Source organism: Peromyscus californicus, unplaced genomic scaffold (genome assembly GCF_007827085.1).
Source record: "Peromyscus californicus insignis strain IS unplaced genomic scaffold, ASM782708v3 Scaffold_9__1_contigs__length_137607984, whole genome shotgun sequence".
Lineage (NCBI taxonomy): Eukaryota > Metazoa > Chordata > Mammalia > Rodentia > Cricetidae > Peromyscus > Peromyscus californicus.
In genome coordinates this window covers 97849044-97875949 of record NW_026294617.1, presented here as the reverse complement: position 1 = coordinate 97875949, position 26906 = coordinate 97849044, and the positions used below count along the sequence as shown (strand labels likewise).

General features: G+C 40.6%; 1 protein-coding gene across 50 annotated transcripts in view; it reads left to right on the top strand.

The window, feature by feature from the left end:
* The window catches only part of LOC128105112 (uncharacterized), a 211601-nt gene that overhangs the window by 97054 nt on the left and 87641 nt on the right, over nt 1–26906 (top strand). For 36 of the 50 annotated variants that reach the window (XR_008216259.1, XR_008216253.1, XR_008216237.1 and 33 more), the window contains exons 6-7: nt 56–154; nt 2249–2356. The exons of 12 other annotated variants lie outside the window; for them this stretch is intronic. Coding sequence is in view for 1 of the 38 variants with exons in the window: in XM_052729987.1 (XP_052585947.1) it covers nt 21458–21494; nt 25068–25175 (145 nt within the window). In the remaining 37 variants the exon portion in view is untranslated. Of the gene's footprint in view, nt 1–55; nt 155–2248; nt 2357–8103; nt 9356–21363; nt 21495–25067; nt 25176–26906 lie in introns of those variants that run through there. 2 more of the 50 variants (XM_052729987.1, XR_008216260.1) reach the window with 2 other exon arrangements.

The following is a 26906-nucleotide window of genomic DNA, read 5'->3' as shown; positions in this document are numbered from 1 at the left end:
TATCCCTATCCCCCAAACACATGCTTGCTGAACTATGTCTCTCTTTGATCCTCAGTGAATTGCTGAATAGGTATCTATCTCAGTTTCCTGGTTTTCTCAGAAGCCTAGTAATTCATTCTAGGCCAGTCAGAAGATGAACGAATGGACACATGAGGTAGGTGGGGCTGGCCTTTAAAGACCTATAGCAGTTGGATAGGTAAAACTATTCAAAATACTTCATTACCCTGCATATAGACATGATCATGACCACCAGAAGATTCTGTCTTGACTTCAATGACACCCAATGCCCCCTAAATGACCTTCAGTATTGAACTCTGCAGATAGCTTCATGGCTATGCTTTGATATCACTGATTTCTGAGGACACAGGATGAGGATACCTGTCCCATTCTGTTTCACTTAACTATTTTTTTTTTAACATGCTCTGGTGTCAATGAGATTGAATCTTTTTCTCCCAGAGAAATGCCCTTGAACTCGTAAGGTGTGTACTTGAACTCATTGTTTGGCTTGAAGTAGATTGGGTAGAGGATAAGAGAAATCCAAGTGTCCTCTCAGACCATCAACTTAATGAAGTCTTGGCAGTTAAAACACATGTTGTCATAGCCATGCAGACTCCATTTCTCTGGAGCTCTCTCTTTTGTCTTTCTTTACTCAAGGAATGGTGACCTCACTCTGTTGCCTTCCTTTTGTCTGTGGAAGAGTCTTTGACTAGAGTATTGTACACTATTGGATAACACTGAAAACCCAAGACCAGATCATTGCTTTTACCGGTCATTTTACTTCTGGATTCTTAACTTCAACATTTCATATCTCTGTCTGAAAGATGTATATGGACTTAGATGATTATATGAAGCATAGGCTCATTGCCTCTTTTTCAATCATGAAAATATTTTCACAAGATTTCAGCTGGAATTTTTTAATGTAGGTAGGCCTTTGTTGTTTATGTTTTTTTAAATGAAAAAAACAATTTTTTTGTATATGGATATTTTGTCTGCATGTATTTCTGTACACTGTATGCATGGCTGGTGGCCAGAAACGCCCAAAGGTGGACAGAGTAGCTGTCTAGAAGTGTGGAGATCTCTGCAGTAGAGATGTTTCCTGACAACATTCTCAGTATTTTAGTTGGTGGAAGTGAGTGGGTTTGTTAATACATTCCAAGAGGTGTCACCAGGATGTTAGGTCTAATACAGAGGTGGACAAGGAATGGCTATGAAAGGGGCTAAAAATAGCCCCCAATTAAATATAATTAGGCTCTGGACCTTCAACATTCTAACTTCTCCATAATCTCTGAAGTTCTAAGAAATTAATCAGCCTTCTAGAAGGTTCTCCATAAGGTACAGAGTTATTTACCTGACTTTTCATTCACAACTGTTTCCTTTTGGTGGTGGGGTTGTGTTCCTGAGCTTTTTGTTTGTTGTACAATTATTGGTAACTTAATGACAAGCCTACGTGTGTGTGTGTGTGTGTGTGTGTGTGTGTGTGTGTGTGTGTGTGTGTGCATTGAGGCAAGATCTTTCTATATGTAATTATGTCTAATCTGTAACACACAATGTAGACTAGGCTGTCCTTGTCCTTTCAGTGATCTCCTGTCTCTGCCTCCTGAATGCTGGAATAACTGGTACTATCATACTTGGGTCCTTTCCTCATTCCCCCTCTTCTTTATTTCTCTGCTCCTTCCTTCTCTCCCTCATCCTTTCTTTTTTGATATAAGGAGATGTGTAGAAAGAAGACAACAAGAGAACAGAAGAGACCCATTGGTTGAGGAGAGGTGCCCAGAGCAAAGACAAGGAAGGTTTAGGCATTGACAGATATTTGCTTCATAGCATTGCTTCTTCCTGCCAATTTCTGTAAGATGGAGTTGTCAAACATTTGAGTGCATCCACTGATGCCTGTGAGACCAAGAGTACACGGGGACATCCTTCTTCCTCCCACAGATCTACTTCTGATGGAAATTCACTTAAGATACTAGTAACCATGGGTTGGGGTAAAACAATTCGCTTTACTTCATTTGTTCCCCTACAACAAAGAACACAGGGAACCTGTAGTATAAGATAAGGAATTGTGAGCAAAACGCAAACCTTGATTCTTAATTGATCTGCTAGTCTCTGTGGGTTTAAGTTAACCATTATGAGTGAGTCCCTGCTGTATTGTTTTCTAATTAAGGCATATATATGTCTAATGAGATTTCAGAATAATAAGGCATTTATAATACTTTAATGAAGGGCATTCTTTTCATCCTTATTTACTTAGCAGCATAATCAAGACCAACTAAGAAAGGTTAGCCACGGTCAAAGGAAATTGATGAAGAGTGGCTATTAAGGGCTGGAGCATATGTACGCAGACTATGGTTAAATAACGGTAAGTAGGACGTGTTTATTAAAATGATGCAGGGATTTTATACCTTCATTCTTGATGTCTCTTAGTACCTGACATTATACTGCTACGGTTTCCATGGAGACAGCACACACTCTTCCTTTCAGCTGACCTGAAGTTCAAGCCCTGCTGTTGCAATAGAAATTCTAAAAAACCACTTCCACCTTTATTAAAAACAAAAATACAAAATCTATGTAAAAAGGAAAAGGAAAAAAAAAGGACGAGAGAATCCATTGACTATATTACAGAAGAGGAGAGAGAATGTGCTATTTTCATTAAGACAGAATCAAGAAACAACTTACTATGCTGGAGGTTGAGAGTGTCTGTCATTTCTTTCCCTAAATTACCTTAGAATTGATGCCCCTGAGCCTGCTCTAACATCTGCACCTTTCATTTCTAATTCAATACACTCTACTATTTTTAGTTTTCTGGAAATCTCTCTCTCTCTCTCTCTCTCTCTCTCTCTCTCTCTCTCGATTTAAGAACTTGCTTCTGTATGGCTCACACACACAAATGTTGACTTGGTGTATGAGTTGACTTTAATAAAGGCAGGTTTACTTTGGGGAAGGATCACCAAGATAAGATATTTCACAGGAGTAAGGGACCAGAAGCTGGATCTCCCATTCACAGTTCTCCTTTGTTTGGCTTATTAGTTAAGAAGGTTAAGAAAATGTGACTTCTGAGGGTCTATTCATTGGCTTGCATAGCCAAATGGTCCAAGCATGGCTTGGTTTCCCTATGGGGTTGTTCCTCTAGGATTTTCTACACTCCTGACACCCATGTTTATACAATCCCCAGGTCATTTTCTGTAAAATGTCTGAAGCAGTTACTCAGACCCCATTAACCCAACATACAGAAGCAAGAACATGAGAGTGATCTTTTCGAGAAGTCTCTACTTAATGGCATTTTGTGTTTCAGTGTTCTGGTTGGGACAGCGTTATACACTGGTAAGACATAGGTCTATAGGGCTGTGGAGATGGTAGGTGATAAATTGTTTGCCATGAATACCAGAGCTTATATCTCCAGAACCCTGTAAATGTTAAGCTTGTGTGGTGGTCTGCCCATAATTCCACCGTGAACATTAGAGGAAGAGACAAGAGATTCCTAGAGCTAGCCAAATTGGTGAGCTCTGGGTTCAAGGAGACAGTCTGCAACAACATATAATGTGTTGACAGTGATTGAAGAAGACAAATCCATGTTAATCCTTGCCCCCCCATATCTACACACAGACACCCAGACACACACATACACACACACACACACACACACACACACACACACACACACACACACACACACAGATACACACACCACAAGACAAACATGTGAACAAAACCTTCAAGGAGGATTAGGTCAGTTGGCATTAAACTTAAGATATTGTCTTAGTCAGTGTTCTATTGCTGTGAAGAGACACCATGACCATGGCAACTCTTAAAGAAGAAAATATTTAATTGGAGCTGGCTTACACCTTGACAGGTTTAGTCCATTCTCATCGTGGCAGGGAGCATGGTGGCACACAGACAGACATGGTGCTGGAGAAATAGCTGAGGATTCTATGTCTGGATCTGCAGGCAACAGGAAGAGAGAAAGCCACTGGGTCTGGCTTGGGCTTTGAAAACCTCAAAGCCCACCTCCATTGACACACTTCTTCCAACAAGGCTGCACCTCCTAGTCCCTTAAAGTAGTATGAACATTTGGGTGCCATTATTATTCATACCACCACAGGTATATATTCAGTTTCTAGGCCAGACTAATGCATTTCCTTCCCAAGCATATAGGCTGCATGGCAGAAGTGTCTAAGGATGTACAATTCTGAGGTATCACAACATAATAGTGGGCAGATGCTTAGGAAAGATAACTGCCGACTGTGAGATGTCAGCTGGTTTTTCAGTTTAACCCCTTTTAAATTGCAGTTTGTTCTTCAAATCACACTGTCTCTTTTATAGTTCCTAATACTTTTTAAACCATGTAGTAACATTTGATCTGCATTGTGTTGATTGTTGTATTTGTTGTTGGACCACCACCATCATCCAAAATAAACATTTTTCTTTGTCTAACTTACCCATTCTGTGTATTGTGTTTTTAGCAACAGAAAATAATCTACTCTAAACAACTAATCTGCCAGATTTGTGCTAGGAGTCCCATAAGGGATTTCATCTGTATTCTCTGATTCTGCTCTCCACCAGGGGGTGCAAGAGCAAAGGAATCAAGACTCCTCCCCGCTGAAGGACTCCTCCCCAGCTCTGGGCAGAGCTCCATCCACTTATTCCAAATGAGCCCCTGTTGTAGTATCTTTGGCCTTGAACCTGACATGCACATGGTTTCCAGAAATAACACAGGAATAAATATTTCTATTGTGTTGCATGTAGTTCCCAGCCAGAAATCTGTAATGACTGTAAAATATTCTCTTTATGAGGTTTTCGCCCATCACAATCTTTGACTTTAATTTTAGATATAGTTCCCTAAGTCACCCAAAGAATTTGCCCAGCTTTTGTGGCTACATAAAGGATGATAAGCAGCAGGGATGATATTAAAAACATTGACAACTTGAGCAGCCCAGACAACAGGCAAACCAGCAAAGGGGTGGCTGGCAATTGGACGTATCACCCATGCCTGCAGTCCGTGAGTAAGCTGGCCCTTGCCTCCTATTTCCCTCACCATCTCTAGATGAAGGGGTGCCTGTTCAGAGCCTGCTGGTACCATTTCAATTCCTATTTCTACAGTTGAGAAAATGGTCCCTCAGGGAAGCAAGTGACTTCCTTAAAACCACACAAGAGTCAGATGTAAGCCAAATCAATTATGGAACTCCACGCGAGCAAATCTCTTTGTGTTTTGTTTCATGGGAAGACATATGTCTTAGAAGCAAAATTAATCAATACAATTCCTAAAATGTTTTTTAAGTCTTTCTGCGATGTAACGGGAAAGAAAAAATAAGAACTAAGGTCACCTTTAATCATCTTTGTATCTGCTCTTGCTATTCTGCAAGACTATGTCCCTGTCCTCGCCCTTTCTAAAAGTGATACATAAAACCCATTGGTTGGATAGGTCGAACAGTCACTTTTCCTTCCAGGGGAAGTACTATGAGACTTTCTGGAGAGGTGTGTCTGGTTCATCTGAAGCAGCTATCCAGCAGAACAGGAAGTTGCATCCCCTTGCCCCACTAACACAGACTCCTAATGCTCTACACAACAAAGCACTTGAGCGGGTGGCAAGGAAGCATAGGTTGCCACCTTGTCTGACCACTTTCCTAGTGAGAAGTGATTTGGGGAGATTGGCCCATGGTACAGAGAACCTCTAGATGTCAGAGTGGACACTAGACCACAATGGTTCCCAGCTCTTTGCAAATGAGGCATGTGTCTGCATTCTGCCCAGCACAGTATACACACTGTAAATATTTACTGAAGGGAGAAACAAGCCTGCTGGTAGATAAGAAACAACTTAGGAAGAAAATGATGTCAAGAGGAAAAGGGTGTGGGCAGCTTTCTCTCCTTCCTCCACTCCCTTTTTGTCTTCTTTTCCTCCATTTTAGCCCATCGGAATGGTTTCAGTTGGCCATTTACATCAGAGAAACTGGTGGACTGAATGATACTTTCTCAGACCCTGGTGATTTACTCCTGGGCTCCATCTCCTTTCTCTTCCCATCACTTTTCTCTCCTCTCTTTTTCACTGAATGCATGAAAGAGTCATTTTCCGTTGCAGTGTTATTCCAAAGGTCGCTGACAGGGTGGCAGTAAAATGACACAGTTAAGTGATACAGATTTTAATGACTTAATGCTCTCGTAATTTCTAATAAAAACATCAGGAGAGACAGGGTGATGTTTCAAAAGACATAAAAATGGAACATGGATCATAGTAAAAGATGTTTGTGCAAAATTTCCATGCCAGAGAATGGAGCCAGGCAGGACGAAGTTTGTACAGGCAGAGCCATAAAATAGAGGCTATTAGTAAAGGGAGGGGGAAGGGGGATGTCACATCAGAGAAAAAGAAAAAAAAAACTGAAGATATGTCAGAAGGAAAAGAAAAAAATACATGACAAAAGGAAATAAAGGTGGACTGGCTTCTTAACAAGGATAAAGAGCAAATAGGAAATTATGGGGGAAAGAAGGAAGGCTTGGCCTGTCTTATGAGCCAGGCTTGGCGACAAAGGGTAATAGCAGAAAGAATACTTAAGGTAATAATAGTCAATGAGGAGAGACAGCGCAGGGAAGCACTATGCCTCAGAATATCCAGAGTAGCAAAATCGCTGCAGAACACAAAAGGAGAGGATGGAGGTAGTGCAGGCTGGCTCGCAATTATTTCTGAAACCTCATAGAAGACTATTAGGTTCCTAGGAATTTGAAAAGGGGAAGGCAGCATGAAATTTTTATTTTTAAACCATGATGAAAATGTGTTAAAGTAGGTCACAGAGAAGAATGCATGAATTTGGTAGGCTTCTTTGGCACCTGGGAAAACCCCAGTGAAATGAACAAAATCGATGAGTGAGCCTGGCTGGCTTGTATGCATGGCTCACAGGTGGGCCTCTAAAAGCCGTGGGTCAGGTGAACATCCATTGTTTCCCCTCTGCACATGTGTACCACACAGTGGGCACCAATTCATGTTTTACTACTCCTCAGATGGCTAGCGTCCACCCTAGCCCCACTGTGGCATGTGGGAAGAGGGATGTTTTTCTCTTCTCCTTCCTTCTGCATGAACATGGGAGGACTCTGCTTCTCCATCATAGTGTGGTGACAGGAGCTTGTTTAACGAGAAGAATCAACTGGCTGGAGTAACTTCACATGTTCCTTTATATCCATAAAGAAGAATGTGTTCATTGAAAATGTGAGCTGCTCTGAGGCTTATAGGGCAGAAAGTAATCCTTCTCATTACTCTCAATTCCCAGGATGAAGGGGATCCTAGGCTCTGAAGGAGCTACATGAGAACCATAATGTGGGTCATGAGTACATGGAGAGGAGTGAACTCTGTCCAAGAGCTTTTCTGTCCCTATGTGCAAAGTAGGCAAGGCCAGCCAGGCAGGCTTAGGTTGGTTACTCTGATCGGGTTTGGGTTTGCTTTTGGAAACTAGCTGTGCCTAGCCCTGGGGTTATTAGGGCAATTATGCAAGGACAATGTGGGCTGTGGGCTCTGGATTGGTTGGTTTGTGTTTGAAACTGTGCCTCTTTGAAGGATCACTTCTCCCAGGAAGAGTAGTGTGTGGTGATATTGTGTTCCCCAAAATATTGTGCACTCTAATAAACTTATCTGGGGTCAGAGAACAGAACAGCCACTAGATACAGAGGCCAGAAAATGGTGGCACACACACCTTTAATCCTATCACTTGGGAGGCAGAGATCCATCTGGATCTCTGTGAGTTTAAAGCCACACTGGAAACAGTCAGGAATGGTAACTCACTCCTTTAATCCCACGAAGTGAGCCTTTAATCCCAGGAAGTGATGGCAGAAAGCAGAAAGGTATATAAGGTGTGAGGACCAGGAATTAGAAGCTTTTGGCTAGTTAAGCTTTCAGATTGTGAGTAGCAGTTCAGCTGAGACCCATTCAGATGAGAACACAGAGGCTTCCAGTCTGAGGAAACAGGATCAGCTGAGGAACCAGCGAGGTGAGGTAGCTGTGGCTTGTTCTGCTTCTCTGATCTTCCAGCATTCACCCAAATACCAGGCCCAGGTTTGTTTTTATTAATAAGAACTGTTAAGATTCGTGCTACAGTAATATGTGTATGTGAATGTTTACTGCCCCAGATTCCTTGGTGGACATTCCAATCTCCAGGATAATGGTATCAGAAGTCGAGGCTTTTGAGAGGTGATGGAGTTGTATGGATAAAATCCTTATGAGGGAGATGAGTCTGCTGAGAACAGCCAGAGGAATCCCCACTTCTGCCATGTGACATTAGAGCACAAAGATGGCCATCCATGGAACCATTCAGTCATCACTAGAATTCTATCACGCTGCCACTCTGTTCTTGGACTTCCAGACTTGGCAAGAAACACATTCCCACTGTTTACAAACTACTCAGCACATGCTGTTTGGTGACTGCAGTGCTGATGGGCTGATTGGATTGGGTAGGACAATAAAGGAAGTGGGAAACCAAGGCAAGAGGAAGCAATGGAGGTGTCTTCAGCAAGGTGTGGCCAGAAGATGAAGGTAGGGCAGAGGTGCCAGCACCAGATTTTTCCAGAAATTTTTAAGTAGGTAAATATGGTGGGCATCCAACTCACCAGATTGTGAGAAGCAGGGAAAATACATCCAGCACCAATGGTTATAGCCACACAGCAGCTAGGGGAGAGAAGTCTCCTGAGTAAAGCATGCTGCTGTGCCCCTGCTAACCACCCACACTTGGAGAATTTGCATGAGTGAGAAGGAAGCTGTGGTTGCCAGAAGCTACAGAGAGGCGTTTGGAGGCCACTGCAACATCACTTAACCAATCCTTCTTAATGGTCCACTGTACCAACTGGGAGAATTCACTGCCCAGCATGCTACAGAGTCTCAGACATGTTCCTCATTCGTTGTGAACACTTTTCTGCCTATTGATTGTGGTGATATTTTATTTGTGCTTTAATAAATAAAGCTTGCCTGGAGATCAGAGGAAAAAGGCCAGCCATTATAAGTAAACAAAGAAGTCAAGCAGTGGTAGCACACACCCTTAATCCTATCACTTGGCAGGAAGGATCTCTGTGTGTTCAAGGCCACACTGGAAACAGAGCCAGGTGTGGTGGCACACACCATAATTTCAACACTAGTTAACCATGGAGGTCTGGAGGTCTGTACAGACAGACAGAAAGTGACTGAGTTGTGTAGAAAGAGCAAGTGATGTAGCTGGATGGAGAGAGCAAATCAGATGACAGAACAGCAAGGCATATGTACATGGGTAGACAGGAAGTAACTCACAGTTGGAAGCTGCGTAGTTGGTGAGGTAAGGTTGGCTGGTGGCTTTCCCTATTTCTCTGATCTCTCTAAGGCTTTCACCCCCATATTTGGCTCTGTGTTTTTTTTTTTAAATAAGATCATTTAGAAATTCACCTACAACTGATGTGTTAATTTTTCTCTAACATTGGTTCAACTCATGTACATATAAGACCAGCTGATTAGCAATATATGGCTATATTCTTTATATGCCTGACCACACTTATCCTTAAAACAAAAGAGTAAGGGAGTTATTAATAGGCAGCTAATACTAACACTGCTAATAAAATCCTACAAAGTAATTATTGTTTATTGTTATTTTCTATTTTAAAAGAGAGGAAAATAAATACTAGAGAAATTACACAATTAGCCTAAGGTGATACAATTGGCAGATGATTAAACCAGCACTGGCCTCCAGGTTCCTCGGACCTGAATCCTAATCCTAACCGTGTTCTACCATATCTCGCTGCCAAGACCTCACACACCACAGATGTTCAACTCATTGAAATACTTAACCAAAAATATGTAAATAACAGAGCCTTCTGGGTCCTGCAAATAGTTTCTACCAGCTCCAGTGCCCATTTAAGGATTCTTTCAGATAGGTGGCCCTCCAGCTTGACCTTGGGAGAGAGGTGACATTGATGGCATGAGCTGGATTGCAGAGTCATACTCCTGAGCCCAGGGCCATCATTCAAGATGGCTGTTTCAAACTGTCTTACCTCCTACCTGCATCTAGTCTCTCTCCTTTGTATCCTGTTGAATGACTGGCTGAGGCCGTTACTGTCCCTGACACAGAGGAAGGAAGCCACTTGCTCAACCTCCCTGAAAGCAACTCTGGACCTTAGACCTTAAGAAACAAAAGGAAGTCTCATGAGCTGCTTCTGGGAAATAGTTTCACTTTCTATTGAAAGAGATGGGTGCAGGAGGAGACATCCTGATAAGATTATCTGCCCCTTGTTCTTTTATTTTTAATTTTTTAAATTGTTTTTTTTTTCATTTATTTTCCATTCCAACCACAGTTTCCCCTCCCTCCTCTCTTCCCATTCCCTCCCTTATCTCCCATCTATCCACCTATCTACTCCTCCTCCATTCAGAAAGGGGCAGGTCTCCCATGGGACTCAATAAAGCACATCACATTGTTGAGGCAGGACCAAACTCCTCCCCTTGCAACAAGGCTTGTCAAGGCATCCCTGCTTGGGGAATAGCTTCCAAAGAGCCAACTCATACACCAGGGACAGGTCCTGATCCCACCGCTAGGGGCACCACAAACAGACTAAACTGCACAACTGTCATCCATACGCAGAGAGCCTAAGTCAGTCCCATGCAGGCTCCCTAGATGTTGGTCTAAAGTCCATGAGCTCCCACGAGTTCGGGTCAGCTATCTCTGTGGGTTTTTCCATCACGATTTTGACCTCCCTTGCTCGTATAATCCCTTCTCCCTCTCTTCAACTGGACTCTCAGAGCTTGGCCCTGTGCTTGGCTGTGGATCTCTGCATCTGCTTCCATCAGTTACTGGATGAAGGCTCTGTGATGACAATTAAGGTAGTCACCAATCTGATGACAGGGGAAGGCCAGTTCAGGCACCCTCTCCACTATTGCTAGGAGTCTTAGCTGGGTCATCCTTGTGGATCCTTGGGCCCCTTGTTCTTGTATTGAAAACAACCTGAAGCCCCAGCCGTGACTTGGCTCCTGAGAGGCAATGAGCCTAAGAATAAAGAGACAAGAGCTGTTAGTGACACAGAGAACCATGGGAAAGTCAGAGAGTTCTGATGTCATTGATCATCTATGGGAAAATATCTACCCACTGCCACGACAGACCTTTAGTTAGGTGTGAGGAACAGCTTTCTGTCGGTTAAAACTACTCCTGGCTCATATTTTCTCTCATTTGAGTTTAATGAGTTCCAAAGAAATACCATATTTTTTATATAAACCTTTTTATCATGAAATTTCATAATTGGGCTCTGCTCTAGTTAGCTTACTTAGGTCTCCATACTCACTAAGTCAGGTTACACTTATGCTTTAAATTGGTTTAAATAATCTGTGGGACCTTAGCTCTAAAGACTTCTCTTTATCTACCATTACTGTATTTCCTCTGGGTAAGCTTCCTCTAACCAGGTATAGCTATTACCATGCCTTGCAGGAAGCTCTATGATACTTTTCTCTGGTCCTTGGCATTCCGGCTTTTTGGAAGCACTGCGTTGTGCAGACCCCATTCTTATTTCATAAAAGAAGGAAGCAGGCAGCACAATCCAATCGAAACAAAGCTTCATCATTCTAAATGTTATGCATTCTCATCTTGGATGAAAAATTGTGTGTGTGCTTCAATTTGTTTGAAGGGTATGAAAGAATTAAATCTTATATAAAATGAGCCATTAATATTAGATGATAACTGAAAACATTCTTTTCTTGTGTCTACCAAGGTGTGGCCTCTGGCGAGAGGGTCTATTTTTCCGTGTGAAGATTAGGCATGTGTTTCTCAAAGTGTAGCCCAGTAACCCCAAAGTGTCCTTGGGGCCTTTGGGAGGCATTTGCTATTTGAAAATTATCTTTTTAGCAATGTGCTATCAATTTACTCAAAACAATGTGACTCCTATTTTCAGAACAATGCTATTTCCTCTCCAAACTTTCCTTTTCTCACACTGAAAAAGTTTCCAGATTCTATACAACATATCATGATGTCATTGCTCACACAGCTAGTGGAATATGTCCCTGGATAGTCTTGTGTTTAAAAGAGTTCTGTTTTGATTTATATGTGTTCATTACTTATAGAAACAGCCCATATCAATAAAATCATTTTGGGACTCTTCAGTGAATTTCGAAAGTGGAATGGGACCTTGTGATCAAAATATTTGAGAGTCATTGAAGTGGTCTATATTGCCTATTATAGAAATATTATGGATAATTGGAAGTGGCATGACTCAATGTCTTTGGTTTCAAAATTAATTTCAAAGGTTTTTTTTTTTTAATGACGCAGTACAGAAGTCAATGGGAAATGAATGCAGTTTTAATTCAGTCAAAATTTTTGTCAGTGGTGGGATAACTGAAGTAAACTGGAGGCTGATTGAATAATCAAAAAATAAGGGCAGAATTTTAAAGTCTGGATCATAGGAAAATGAATGACCCATAACAAATGAATTATACAGTGGGCACATTTTACTCCTGAGTATATCAGTTCAGTGTTTGTTAGTAGTTTTAACTTATGGCATTAGCAAGGGTTTTGGTGGATAAATTATGTAAATGTAAGCAGATTGGTTTAGGAGACTGGCTGTGCTCTGTCTTTTTAATTAATTATTAAAACAAAGGGATTAAGCTTTTATAAGCACTTGTTTTCTGCTGTATCCTTTATATATAATTAACAATTACTACTAATCTGTATAATCCATAAACATCCCTCCATTTTAAACCTGAAACTCACTTTGACTATAAGAACCAGACTTTTAATGGAGGTCTGTTTCCTTCCAGCCTCCTCACTTTTTCCATGCTGCCAAGTTGACCTGATGAGACCATGTCAGGGTAAACAGAGATGGAATTATCATGGGTGTGAGTGTGGTTGTGAGAATTCCCCTGATCTTTTGATTTTCAGTGATTGTTCTTGTAAGGTAGAATAATCTTTGTACCCCACAGGTCTAGTGTGGACACTGGTTGAGGTTCCAATGCTCCGTACACTTCAGATTCAACTCACCAGTATTAATACTCCAGTATTTTCTGTGGTGTTTCATTGTCTACAGCTACTTGTAGCTCTTCTTTATCCATTCAGTCATCAAGAATTTATTAAGCTCCTTCTACCTGGGAGACAGTGCCCTAGACCTGGCAGTAGACAGAATCCACAGACATCTCTAGCTCCTGGAACTTATGTAAAAGAAGAAGCTGAGATTAAACAACGTAACTACATGGCATATGTATGATCATGCTAAGGTTTAAGGAGAAAAAAAGGAGGTAGGGGTAGTGAGAGGAACTGTATATATGTATACACACACACACACACACACACACACACACATATATATAAAGCAGTATATTTGAACAGTATATAAAATAAATATATATAATATTAGGTAGTATATTTGAACAGTATATAAATGAATTTGAACAATATATATTATATATATTATATATATATTATACATATAGTATACTAGGCAGACTTGCTAGTACAACTTCAGTGGGAAGAGGACACATAAGAAAAGGCATGAGAATGGGAAGCAGTCCCTTGGGTCTTCATGGGGAGATAGTCTTTAAGAAAGACTGGATAATAAGCATGGAATCTGGAGATGGTAACTGCAGGGAATCAGAAGGCTTTCCCTTTATTGAAAGAAGGAATGAAAACTTAGTCATTGTGAAGGCCTAGAGTTCTCCTATGAGACAGCTCTTTTGGGATTCAGAGTGGAGGAAAGACATGACCTACGGAACTCACTTAGAGAACATCAAACAGGCTAAGATTGTCTGTTTTGGTTTTGTTATGACAGTTGAATGAGTACATGGAGCCTAGAGTCCTGGATATGCGCTAGAGGCCTGAGTTTGGGAGTCAATAGAATAAAGAAGACATCTGAAGCCATGGAATGGGTAAAATTCTATAGGATGTAGGTAGTTAAGAGCACATACTGCTCATGCAGTGAACCCAACTTGTATTCCTATCACCCACACTGCTCTGTTCAAAGTTGCCTGTAATTCCAACTCCAAGAGAGCTGTAACCTTTCTCTGTCCTTTGTAGACACCTGTATTCAAAGGACACACAGTTAATTAAAACATATTTAAAAACTTAAGAAAAAGGGGATATGAGCAATGGCAGTACCAGTTGACATACTATTGTGGAAGGGAGAATCTCATGAAGCTCTAAGTGTAGATGAAGAGTTACAATTAATGGCTATTTGGAGAGGGAGAATTCCTATCCTCCAAAGACAAGCCCCCTGATAACTTATCTAGTCCAAGCTATTGAGCTTTAAACAAATATACATAAAAGCAACACTAAATAGACTCAACAGTGTTTTTTTTTTTTTGTGTGTGTGTGTGTTCATGTATTTAACAATAATTATAGGAGAAGACAACATGAATTTGAATGGGGCTAGGGCCCTTGAGAAGAGCTATTGGGGGAGAGTGATGGAAATGTTGTAAATATAGTATTTATGTATGAAATTCTCAAAAATATTTTTTAAAAAGAAAATACTACGTGAATTTTGAGTGTTGGCTATGTCGACTTTAGGGATGTGAATGTGAATAGAAACTGAAGTGGTTCAAAAACTCCTCTCAAATGTTGGAATAGGGTGAGACTAACTTAGGAAAAGGAAAGGAGACAAGGAGGAGCTGCCAACACAGTGAGTGCCAGGCTCTTCTCGTACACCTTCGTCGCCTGTCCACTAATGGACTGCTTGTGATTCAGACACTGGACTCCAAGGAATACTCACTTTCTTACCTTTGTATCCTCAGGAATTGGCTGCATTATAATTTCTCTGTCTCATATTACTGTGTTCAGGTCCATCTTTAAGGACAGTGTGTGTGTGTGTGTGTGTGTGTGTGTGTGTGTGTGTGTGCGTGCGCACGCGCACACTAGTGTGCTTGCATGTGGAGACTAGAGGAGGAAGTCAAGTGTCTTCCTCTGTCACTCTCCATCATGTTCTCTTGAGATAGGATCTTTCATCGAAGCAGAAGTGCACCATTTTGGCTGTGCTGGCTGGCCAAGGAGCTCTTGGGATCTCCCTCTCTCTGCCTCCCATTGCTGCTGCTTCAGGCACATGTAGTTACGGCTGCCTTTAAGGACCATTTTCAATACTTTTCTTTATCCTGAAATCACTTCTATTTCTTGTGCTATCACTACATATTTAACCAACTGTGTATAGCAATTCCTCTCACCTTTTACTACTGTCCTTGGATGTACTTACTCGTTAGTTCTCTAAACTCTAAGCTTTTTGTACCTAAGGGTCATGCCATCTTGTAGAATACCCACCCATTCAGGTACTAAGCTTGATTGAATTTCAAAGAACAGTTCCATGGCATAAACAGGCAGGAGGGGATGCAAAGATGGAGTGCATGTCTTTTGCTAAATAAACACTGCATTTGGATCTAAAAATCATATGTTACTCTATAAACAGAGATTTGTTATACATTCCTATCATAACAGACAATGTAAAGATTCCACTACTTTGGGCATAAAACGGACTTCAGTCCTTTACTGTCTTTTGATTTAAAAATTCTTCTTAAAATTGAGTATTTGAGAAAGAAGAAAAAATACTATAAACAAATGATGGTGAGATATGATAATTTTAATAATACAAAAGACATAGTTTTTATTTTGTGTTTTTGAAGTATACTCTCCTACAGCCCAGGCTATCCTTACACTCATTGTGTAATCAAGGATGACCTGAAACTTCTGATTTTTTTCTGCCTCTATCTTCCAAGTGTTGGGATCACAGGCATGTACCACTATGCCCAGTCAGTTTAGGCTGTACTGGGGACTGACCCCTGAGCCTCCTGCATTTAGGCAAACACTTTATCAGCTGAGCTATATACCCAGCCTAGGAGCCACATTTTAGCTATCTATAGACAAATATTGCCTCATCTCTTCTGAAATTGAAATCATAAGCAAAATGAGCTACTCTGAATCTGCTCTGTTGGCAGTCTTGTGCCCTCCAGCTTGATGAGAGGCCCACTGTTACTTACTGTTTTGTCCAGGGCCACTTTACACAGTGACTTTGCTTGCATACTGCTGCTGGCATTCCTCGCTTCCTTTATTTATTATTTCCCATCTACCATGGTGTGGAATGTAGTAGGAATAAATGATGCCTTGGAGCTGCACAAGGTAACAGCCTCTTCATTTGGCTCTGGAAGGCATTTGAGTTTGTGACTTTTGTTCCAGCGAACAACATAATTGTTTTAATTTTTTAGAAATCATGTTCTAACATTGCTTGGTAAAAAATGTATCTCAACTGTAGTTAGGTTAAGAAAGCCACGGGACAGATTCAGACCACAAGGGCGCACAGCAAAATCGAATAAATAAGAAGGCCAAATATTGTAAAAGTAAAAAAGAAAAACCTTCTCAGGAATGAAAGTTCTTATTTTCGTTCCTCGTTATCGATCAGCTTGATTTCCTTGTTTCCGAGGTAGATTCTTTCTTGCCCCGGAGACTCAATGATTTTATGTCTAGTGGTTCATAAGTTACAAGATATCTGGAATTAGGTGGTAAGTATTTTTCTTTCTTTAGTACAGGCCTATAAAACCTTAGCAGTTTGTATTTTAAGGCAATCAAAACTAAATGGAGTCTTGCATAATTGGCTGCTCTCTCTAATGTTTCCATAAAAACAAAATACTATAGACAACCCCTGAAAATATGGAGACCTTTTTCTTTCTGAATGTAAATGGAATGAAAATTAGGTTGAGACCAATCTGCCTATGTGTACATACAGTAAATCAGATGAAAATACCACATTCAGCTTTGTACACAGAGCACAGAGTGACCGGGTATTCATAGCACAGAGTGACTGGGTATTCATTTGAAGTCTCGACTCTTCATAATGAAGAAGTGTCACCAGGAATTCTGGATAACTTGAGTTTTCAGAGGACCAAGCTGATGACAGATAGCTACTGTTGTGTGAAATCCCTTTAAAAAAATCTCTAGAAATGAAAAGCGATGGGAGATAAGGCCAGCGAAGCCTCCGAACTTTTTATTAAATCACCCATCTTTTCATTTCTCTATCTTAAGAATAGTCAGCCCTTTTGCTGCCAGCACAAGATGACCCACAGGACGAATGTGCATTGGCTTTTCTCATCCTTTTATTAGAAGAAATATCTCTCTTTCTTGTTCACCTTCTGGGGGCTTTTAGCCCTAGAACTTCTAGAAAACTTGGAAAAGAAATTTACCAGAAGGAACAATTGAAGCTGACTTGGCAGAACAGGCCCTGGCTTGGGCCATAGGCTCTGACATCCAGTTAAGGACTATTATTTTGATGGAAGACATTATTTTGAGAGTCGGACATGGTGCTTTAGAAGAAATGGAAACAGCATCTCTCTCTTAAAGTGCTGGCACTTTGATTTGGCCAGGACAGCGTTCCTGGGAACGAGGTCTGGTGAATGTGCCTGGCAGGGAAATTAACATCATGAGGCTCCCAGCAGAAATAGGCTTTCAGAAGGTTCACAATGAAGACGGTGCATACTCAGGGGTAGGAGATTTTCCTAAACACAGGGAGTTATTCCAAAGACATCACAGAGAGCTGAGAACCTAAGAGAAGTTGCTTGCAGGGAAGGATGGACTTAAAGGAGGGTTGGCTATGACTGTGTATGAAAGAAAATATGGACAAGGGTGAAAAGGCAGATTTACAGAGATGGACAGCCAAAAGGGAAGGTCAGATGAAATTAAATGACTAGGGAATGTAAATGGAATATTCTGACATAGTTACTACTGCTTGGGGTCCAATACTATATTTTCTGGAATTAGGAGTTTTTGAAGAGACATTATTAATTAATTAAAGGGTAACATGTAGGTACTTGGCTAGATATTAGCAAAGAAAAACTGGGATTACTTATCTGAAATAAAGTAGCAGGCATGGGAAGATTGTATTCCTAAGATCTAAAGCCTTAAAAATAAATTTAGAATGATTAGGAGTTGTAGTTGGTCACACCTTTATTTTTGAAGAAAATACGTCTATGGATGTGTTTTTGCATATATGGCTGTGTATCATGTGCATGCCTTCTGCCGTCAGAGGCCAGAAGAGGACGTCTGATCCCCTGGGACTGGAGTCACAGACAATTCTGAGCGGCCATGTGGGTATTGGAATTGAACCAGGTCCCCTGAAATAGCAGCCAGTGTTCTTAATTGCTGAGTCATCTTTCCAGCCCAAAGGCCTAAAGGCTTTACTATAAAGACCGAGAGAAAAATTCTCAAGGAAATGACTAGACTAAGTCCAATTCATTTATGGGTTAAATGTCTGGAATGAGCAGAAGAAGACGATTTATGAACTGGCCAAACTAAAAACGTTGCTCCGTTGATGACAACGATTTTCCCGTCTATGTTTTGGAGAGAGATTGTCACTATTAGCATGTGAGAAAGGCCACAGAATGTGCACCAAAGCAGAGAAGGATGATGTGCAGTGAATAAGTACATGTATGATTTGACGGTTAGGGAAGAAATTGATAAAATCCAATCATCCATCCATCACAGAAATAATAATGCAGATAGTTACACTTAATTGGTTTAATTTAAAGGGTCAGATGGGCACATAATAACTATAGCACCATTTCTAAAATGAATAAATTTACCTTAATTTCATACATTAACCGGAGAATTTAAAATTCAGCAAGGCATGACTTATCACATTATTCCATTTGCTTATTATAATGAGTATAAATAGCACCTGTTTAAACAGAGGATGGGGCAAGAACATGTGAGGCAGGGAACTGATAGACACTGCTTGTGCTGCAATTGTGTTCATTTAACTGTACAGGCCATTTGTACTGCAGTGTCTTGAGACAGTCGTTTGGGATGTACTTGCAAACCCCTTGGTGTTGGGGAGCACTTTCCACCCAACAACATTTTAGGAAAACCTGCAGCAAAATTTCAGACCAAAAAAAGAAGTAGACCTTAATGCTTACATTTTAAATCAAATTTTAAGGGCTGGAGAGATGGCTCAGCAAGGAAAGGCCCTTGCGACTTGTATCTGATTCCTGGGACCCTCTTGGTAGAAGGAGAGACCTAGCTCCTGTCAGTTATCCTCTGGTTTCCCCATAAGTGCAGTGGCATCCACCTAATAAATATAGTAAAAAAATAGAAAAACATCATCCTTAAGCTGATCAGTTCTTAAGATTTGGAGATTGGGAGATGGGGGACAAATGCTTGATCATTCATAACTCAGTGTAAGGGTTTAGCGACCTCAATGCTAGAAAACACTGGAACTTTCTATCATTATAAACTGTTAGGCAAATACAACTTTATAAAACATAAATAATTATTGATTTCTCCTCTAAGTATGTGTTCCTCTTCAATTGTTTTTGTTTTGAGCCAGCCAACATGGTGTTTGATGCACATCCTATTGGACGAGTTTGAAGAGTCAAACATTAAAGTTCTCCCCAGGATGGCCATGTTCTGAGCTCCCAGGTACCACTTCTCTTAGTCATAGACCACATGACCAGCCCCAAACTGGAAGCAATATACCTCATCATGCTTTCTACAATTAGTGATGAGAGTATTTCATATATTGTAGAGGATAAGGCAAGTCATAATCATTGAAGAATATTGCCGAAAAAGGGCCTGGAGAGGGTGCAAATTAGTAGTGAATCCCTGCTCTGTTAATTCCAGTCTCCCCAGCCTTCAAAACATTAACGTGGTTTTGAACCTTTCCTCAACCTTTCCTTTTTCCATTCCGCTCACCTTCACCTGCCAGCATTCTCTATGTGCCTGTTTACTCCTTGGTTGTTGTATCTGGCCTCCCTAGAAAGTATAGTAGTCTCTGTCTCTGTCTTTGTCTCTGTCTCTCTCTGTCTCTCTCTGTCTCTCTCTCATGTGTGTGTGTGTGTGTGTGTGTGTGTGCACATGGAAGCCAGAGGCAACTTCAGGTGCCATGTTTGGGACACAGTCCACCTCCTTTAAGGTGGGGTTTTCATTGGTCTGGAGCTCACCAACTGGGCTAGACTAGCTGGTCAGTTGGCCCTAAGAGTCTTTCTGTCTCATCCTCCCCAAGGCTGGAATTACAAGCACACACTATCATGCTTGGCATTTGTATGTAGATTTTGGAAATTGAACTCAGGTCCTTCTTCTTGCAAAGCAGAAATTATTTTGACTGGGCTATTTCCCCCACCCCTAGTAATTCTTCTTTATCTGTAATTTGGCTTTCTGTAATTTCAGTTGCTTTTCATCAACTACAATTCAAAAATGTCAAAAGGAAAATTTTACACATAAACATGAGTATGTTTTGAATTGTACATCATCTCCCTATAATAATCTAATCCGCTGTTGTCAAGATGTGACTTAGTCAGGATGTACACTATCCCTTCTCCTAGGGAATCCATATAGCTATGCAACCTGCTTGTGAGAGGCTTGGTACCCATCTTGGATATGCTACTGGAGTAGGAGCACTGAGGGCCCATGTGTCTCTAGAGGCAGCTTGATAAAGGCATGGTGTGGTTGCTCGTGCAGGCATCTCGGTCTTCTTACTGCTTCCTTTGTCTCTCTGCTTCTCATCCCAAACAGCTCAGTAAATGTCTACCAACCACAAACCATACTTTATCTCCATCCATTTACCTTCCCAATACTAGGAAAAAGCCCACTGTCCACAGTTAGCAAGCAGCTGACTAACTTCTGTCCATCTTCTCTCTTTAATTTAGTCATGTCTTTAACTGACTATTAATGAAGACAATATTAAGTATGCTTCTTTAGAGTTTGAACAAAAAACAGTATTTCTCTAGGACAAATCCATGGAGCAATCATTGTGTTTAGCAGGTGACATATATTATACTTGATATGCACACAGATACGTATCTATCTACACTGATGTTTAAAAAAAAAGTTACAAGGCTGGTAAATGGAAGAACAGTTTTGCCTTTTATTTTCTGGTCACCATCCAGGATGCCTATTTGTATATTTATCTTTAGTGACAGGAAGACTGGAAAGAGATGGACATATGAGTAAATGTATCATTGAGGAATGAGGACAGCTAGCACTTGTGGTTATAAAAATGGGTGAAGAGCTGCTCACCAGGCACACACATTCGTAGGGATTTTCAGTAGCTTCCATGCCCATGCCTTGGAATTATATATGTATTCTCAAATACTGAGTGTTCATTATGAGCCAGGTATCATACCTGACTCAGGGAAACAATAGTAGTGTTAGACAGTTCTCTATTGCTATGACAAACACTAGAGAGAAACAGATTCAAGGGGTGAAGATTGATTTGGGATCATGGGTTCAATTCATAGGTGTTTGGCCCTGTCACTGTGGGTCTGTGGTGAGATAAATCATCGTGACAGTGGGAGGGGAGACAGGATAGAACTTGGCACTTCATGACTGGATGCAGAGGGTAGTAACAGAAAAGGCTTGGCCGTGCCTTTCAAGAGTACTCCCCAGTGAATTCTTCATCTACCTCATCCCTACTTTCAACTGTTTTACTTTCCAATAGGCTGTTCAAATTTTGAATCCATCAATGGGTTAAATCACTGATAGAAGTAGAGCCAATTATCTCTGGAGAAGCATCACAGGGAAGCACTAAACTGATGTTCTGGGTGTCTCTCAGTCCCCCAAAGTTGACAGGTAAGATTAACTATCACAGTGGTGAAGACCATAGAGCTGTTGATATTTATGCCTCTTAGAATCTCATTGCCACTCTACTGTATTTGGCTGAATCTTGCCATTTACTTAAGGAGCTTATACACATTAATTCCTATGGAAAGGGTCTAGATAGAATTACATAATGAAGTTGTGAGTCTTGTCTGCTTTTATGGGATTTTTCCTCTGTCAAAAGCTAAATTAACCATCATATTTTATAATTATCTTGGTGTTAAAGTGAATATACTAGTAGTGTATAATGAAATATTTTCTTTGATCTAAGAATGAATAAATAAATAAGACCATTTTCATGAACTTGCATAATGCTATGGTCCCTGATGCTGTGGCAATGGTGCCTAATGGATGCATTGATGATGGGTCTAGTGCCAGATGGCTAAAAGCTATTGCTAACCAGAATGTCAAAAAAAAAAAACCAAAAAAACACCAACAAAAATAAAATCCATAACAATAACAACAACAAAACCCAAACCAAACCAACCAACCAAACAAACAAAAATAAAACCCCCAAAACCAAACTCGGACAAGTTACACTCTCCTTGGTTTATTATGAGCTGTCAGTGACTTTTCTCAAGACTTTTGCTTTTGACTGCTGTAATCATCACTCAGCTGTCATTTGGTAATTGCCTAATTATATTATGTGGTGATAAGTGAAGTTTTAAGCAACAACTCTCCCAAACAGCTGTGATTGGATTTGTTTTGATACTTTATTTAATTTACAATTACATTTGTAAAGTCATAATTAGTCCAATTTATCTAATGACCCCATCACAAACTATAGAAAATTTTCCAAGAGTGTTTTTTTTAATTACACATGAATAAACACCATAATTTTAGAAGGGTTCAAGTGAAATGGGCATTCCCATAATTCCCACCATTCAGTCCCAGCCAAGTATTTAGAAATATGCCCCCAATCCCCAGAAAAAGGTTCTTAATGAATATGGAATGTGTCTTCCAAAAGGTTGAATGCATGTAGTAATTTAGAGATGTATCTTTCTCTTCAAAAGCCCTGGAATCTAGCTCTTGACCTTTTTTTCTGTACCCAGGATAAATAGAATTCTTTGGATAAACTGAATGACGTTAGAACCGATCCTGAACAAAAGGTTAAGTTCTTGTAAAGACCACAATTGGATTTTTGCTTAATCTGTAAAAAGGGCCTTTATCTGTTTTGTTTTTTTCCTCTAAATTTTGCTGTCTCCCTTAATTAGCTGTACCTTGCAGGGAATTTGTGTTCTTTCTCAGTCTTTTAAGGAGACTGTGTTGGTGACATTTAGAATAATCTGAGTGGGCAAGAGCGGAGCCTTGCTGTCTTTTCTGCTTGCTAACGATTCAGAGTTCTGAAAAGTCTGGCCCATGTGATGAAAAGTTTGTGTGCTTAGTGAGATTGGTGTCCAATTGGGCAATCTTCTAGGTGTTGGGAAATGTCCTAGAAGCTTGGCAAATGAAGTTCCCATGAGAACATGAATGCTGCCAGTTTTCAATTGGCCAAGACATATTACATGGACAGCCTTCCCTCTGAGCAAGCAGGCAGTTCCACTCCAACCGGAATCCGCAATGCAAGGAGGCACAGGGAGGAAGATTAAAGAAACCTTTTCAGATTTCCAGTCCAGGTGAAGCTTTCATCCTATCTAGTTAGTTCCAATTTTTCTTTGGATCACCAACCATTTAAAATATTAGGGGACAGTGGGCATCTTGCAGGTTAGTTTTTAGGATTGCTCAACAGCCAAGGCACATGCCAGATGAGTGAACCCAAATCTCTTTTTATACATATGCAAAATATTAAACCTGATGGAATGGTTCACAATTTAGATCTGCTCTGTGAGGCAACCTGCCTGTCAGGTTGGCCCTGGCTCAAGCGGTGCCCACCGTTCATGCATTTTTTTTTTTTTTTTTTTTGGGAAATGGTGACAGCTGTGCTTTTCCTGGCTGCTTCCATTTATGAAAACATGAGGATAAATGGTAGACACCCCCATAGGCCCCTTTACTGTGAATTCTTTCCTAGCCACAGCCAAGAATAAAAGGTCCCAATAGAACTGAGCAGCAGTTATCTATAGCCTACCTCAAATATGTTCAATATAGGTTTTATTTAAAAAAAACTCAGTAAATTAAAAAGTATGTTTGCTTAATTTGAATTTATAAACAACAATTTTGTTCTTTTATTTATTAATTATTTGTGTGTGTGCATTTGTTTGTGTGTGGCTATACGTGCATACTTGTACATATGCATACTTGTATGTATGCATGTAGAGGTCATGAGTCAACCTCAGGGGGTATTCCAAGATTCATGAGACATGATCTCTCATTGGCCTGGTACTTGCTGAGTAGGCTATGCGCTGGGCACCTGGGCCCAGGGATGCACTTGTCTCTGCCTCCTTTGCACTGGTACCACAAGCCAACACATCTTGCTTTTTAACATGGGTTCTAGTGATCAAATTCTTGTCTTCATGCTTCTGTGACAAGTACTTTACCCACTGGGCTACCCTACATCCCTAATTCTTCCTCTTAATATAAAACTCATTTTACCAAACCATTAATAATAGGTTAGGTAAGCAAAATAAAAACATACAATTACACCAAGTGAAATTTGCCCCTGAAAGTGCATTTTTTTTCTAGGAGTAGACAGGGAAATACTGAAAAGTTTGGAGACCCCACAAACCCTTGGTGTGTTATTTTGAAGCCTAGTAGCTTATTAGTTGACAGGGTTCTACGAGGGTAGGTTCATTTGTCCTTGTAGAATGCTTGTTTTGTTACTGTACTCCTATCCTTACACTCCGTCAAGTGTCCCTGGGAATTTTCTCACGACCCATCTCACTGAGTAGTTTCTGTCCTTTCTTCCACATGGTTCACTGAAGGAATGCCAAGGAAGGGGAATCAGGACCAAGCCCAGCCAAGTTATCGTCTGTGTTCTGGCTTTTGTTCATCTTCCTATGATCTGAAAGCTATGCTTTGGGCACATTTTCCTTTCTTGATTTTTTTTTTTTATTGTTGTTTTTTTGAGACAGAGTTTCTTTGTGAAACAGTCTTGGCTGTCCTGGAACTCACTCTGTAGATCAGGCTGGCCTCAAACTCACAGAGATCCTCCTGCCTCTGCCTCCTGAATGCTGGGATAAAAGGCGTGCACCACCACTGCCAGGCTCTTTCTTGCTTTTTATTTCCCATTGCTATCTCATTACTATAAACCCCATAGGTCAGTATAAATAATCTATTCTAAGGGGCTTCATGAGGTGAAAGTCTATTAGGTATCTGGATATGAAAATGGAGAGGTTTTGGAGTATTGTTCCTAATATATTTCATTATGCTATTATCAGAAATATAATACTCCCCATTTTGTATGGAATGCCTTGGGAAGGACTCTTCTAGCATGTGGCAAATGACAGGTAAACAATTAAAAGTAAAATAAAAAAATTCCAAGGGACTCCTATCCAGTCACTTTCACGTCTTCAGTGAAGAGCCGGCAGGCAGTCTTCCCAGACAGCCACACAGTGTTTCACCACACATATCATCTATCCCCACCACCTTGCATCTTGTGCACCTTCCTAGGTGCCAACCATTGCGTGATGAAGTCAGCCTCCAGCACAGTCCTCCTGTATCCCAGGCACCAGCAAGCACATGGAGACATGGGACCTCAGCAGACAATCCCAGGAGCAGGTAGGAAGTGCTTTGTCAGGGACGCTGTGGGGTCAAGGGGCAGAAGGAAGTCGAAACCTTGTTTTCGTTAGCATAATGAAGGAAGTAAAGAAAGAGGTAGAAGGACAATGAGAGACTGACATTTTCAAAGTGCAGAAACTCGAAGCTTGAGGAAGTAAAAGTAAGCTGACAAGGCCATTGCATATGGTTTTTAAAATTTATTTTCTTTTATTCATTTAAAATACTTTTTGTTTTTTTTTACTTTATTCATTGATGCTGGACATTTCAACAGGTATATATTTTATGTGGACGATATCCCTCCTCATATTCTCTACCTTCCCTCTTTTCTCTCCTCTCCATTCCCATTAGTCCTTCTCCGTAGAGCATTTTTGCTTCCCCCTTTCATCTCATATAACCTTGTGAGGTTTCATGTGTCTGCGTGATATCTAGTGACTATAAATGACAGGAATTGTACAGTATTTGTCTCTGAGATTGGCCTACTTCTCTCATGATTATCTCCCATTGCATGCAAAGCACATGACCTTGTTGAGTTTTATGGCTGTTTTTCTGTAGCTTAATTCCTTTGGTTGGATGACCTTTGGAGATGAAGGCATATGGGCTGCCATTTCCCTCACGGACATGTACGCATTTGGGGGATCAGTTTTGGGTTTTATACTATAAGGAGACTAGAAAAGTGACTTTTTACTCACAAGAAAGAAAAATCTATTTGTGAGAGAACTTAGAGTTGAGTCCTAAGAGAGACGACTCAAGGAGCTGGTGCTGTTTGACCTGGGGAAACAATAAGCTGAAGGGCTTTAAACCTTGGAAGGATTATAATTTGCAAGACAGGTTGGTCCAGACTATGTGACAGTTCCCACAGGATCATGTCTCCTATTACACAACCATCAACAGATGACCAAGGCTCTAGCTCCCCCAACACTGGGGCAGCCTTACCACCCACTTTAGTATGGTGCTCTCAGCATTTATTTATTATGTTGTATATGGTTGAAGTCTCTCCCTGAGTGTTCAGCAGATTGAGTGAAAGATACAGGGATTTGTGATGCATTATTCTAATTAATGTTTTCAATAAAAACCAGGAGTCAGACATCAGGGTAAAAACCTGAAAGATCAGAGAAGCAGGGGAGCAGCCACCAGTGACTTCCTACTTCTCCAGTTCCTTTGACCAAAAGGGCCGAGATTCTGTCTCTGACTCACCTTATCACTTGTCTCCTCTCAGAACACAAACGAAATAGCACACAGCAGATTTAGCTTTAAAAACTCTCAGAGTTAATTCATAAATGGACGGCTTGCTAATTTTAAGTTTAGAGGATTTTTCTAATAAGACAGATTTACAGGGATATACACTACTTACCACATTAAAATTTTGATGTGTCTTTTTCTTCTGATGACTTCATTTTCCACCTCTTCATTTTGTGTTACTAAATGAAGGAGAAAAGACTGGGAAACAGTAAGGTCCTTGATACCCCAGGACTGGAGATGACACACATCTTCTGTGGGTCACAATGGCAGTACCCTGACTGAGCTCCAAGATACAAGATGTATTAAGAAAGGGTTGACTCCAAAAACAGATTTCTTATCTTGCCACTGTGTTCTCTGGAAGGCACAGAAGGAATGAACATCACTCGTGTGGTGGTGGCTTACTACTTACTACTGGTGACTTGAGAAATTAGGATGGTAGAGGTATCTGGGACAGACTGAATTGTAGCAGATCTCACCCCTTAGGTCTCTTCA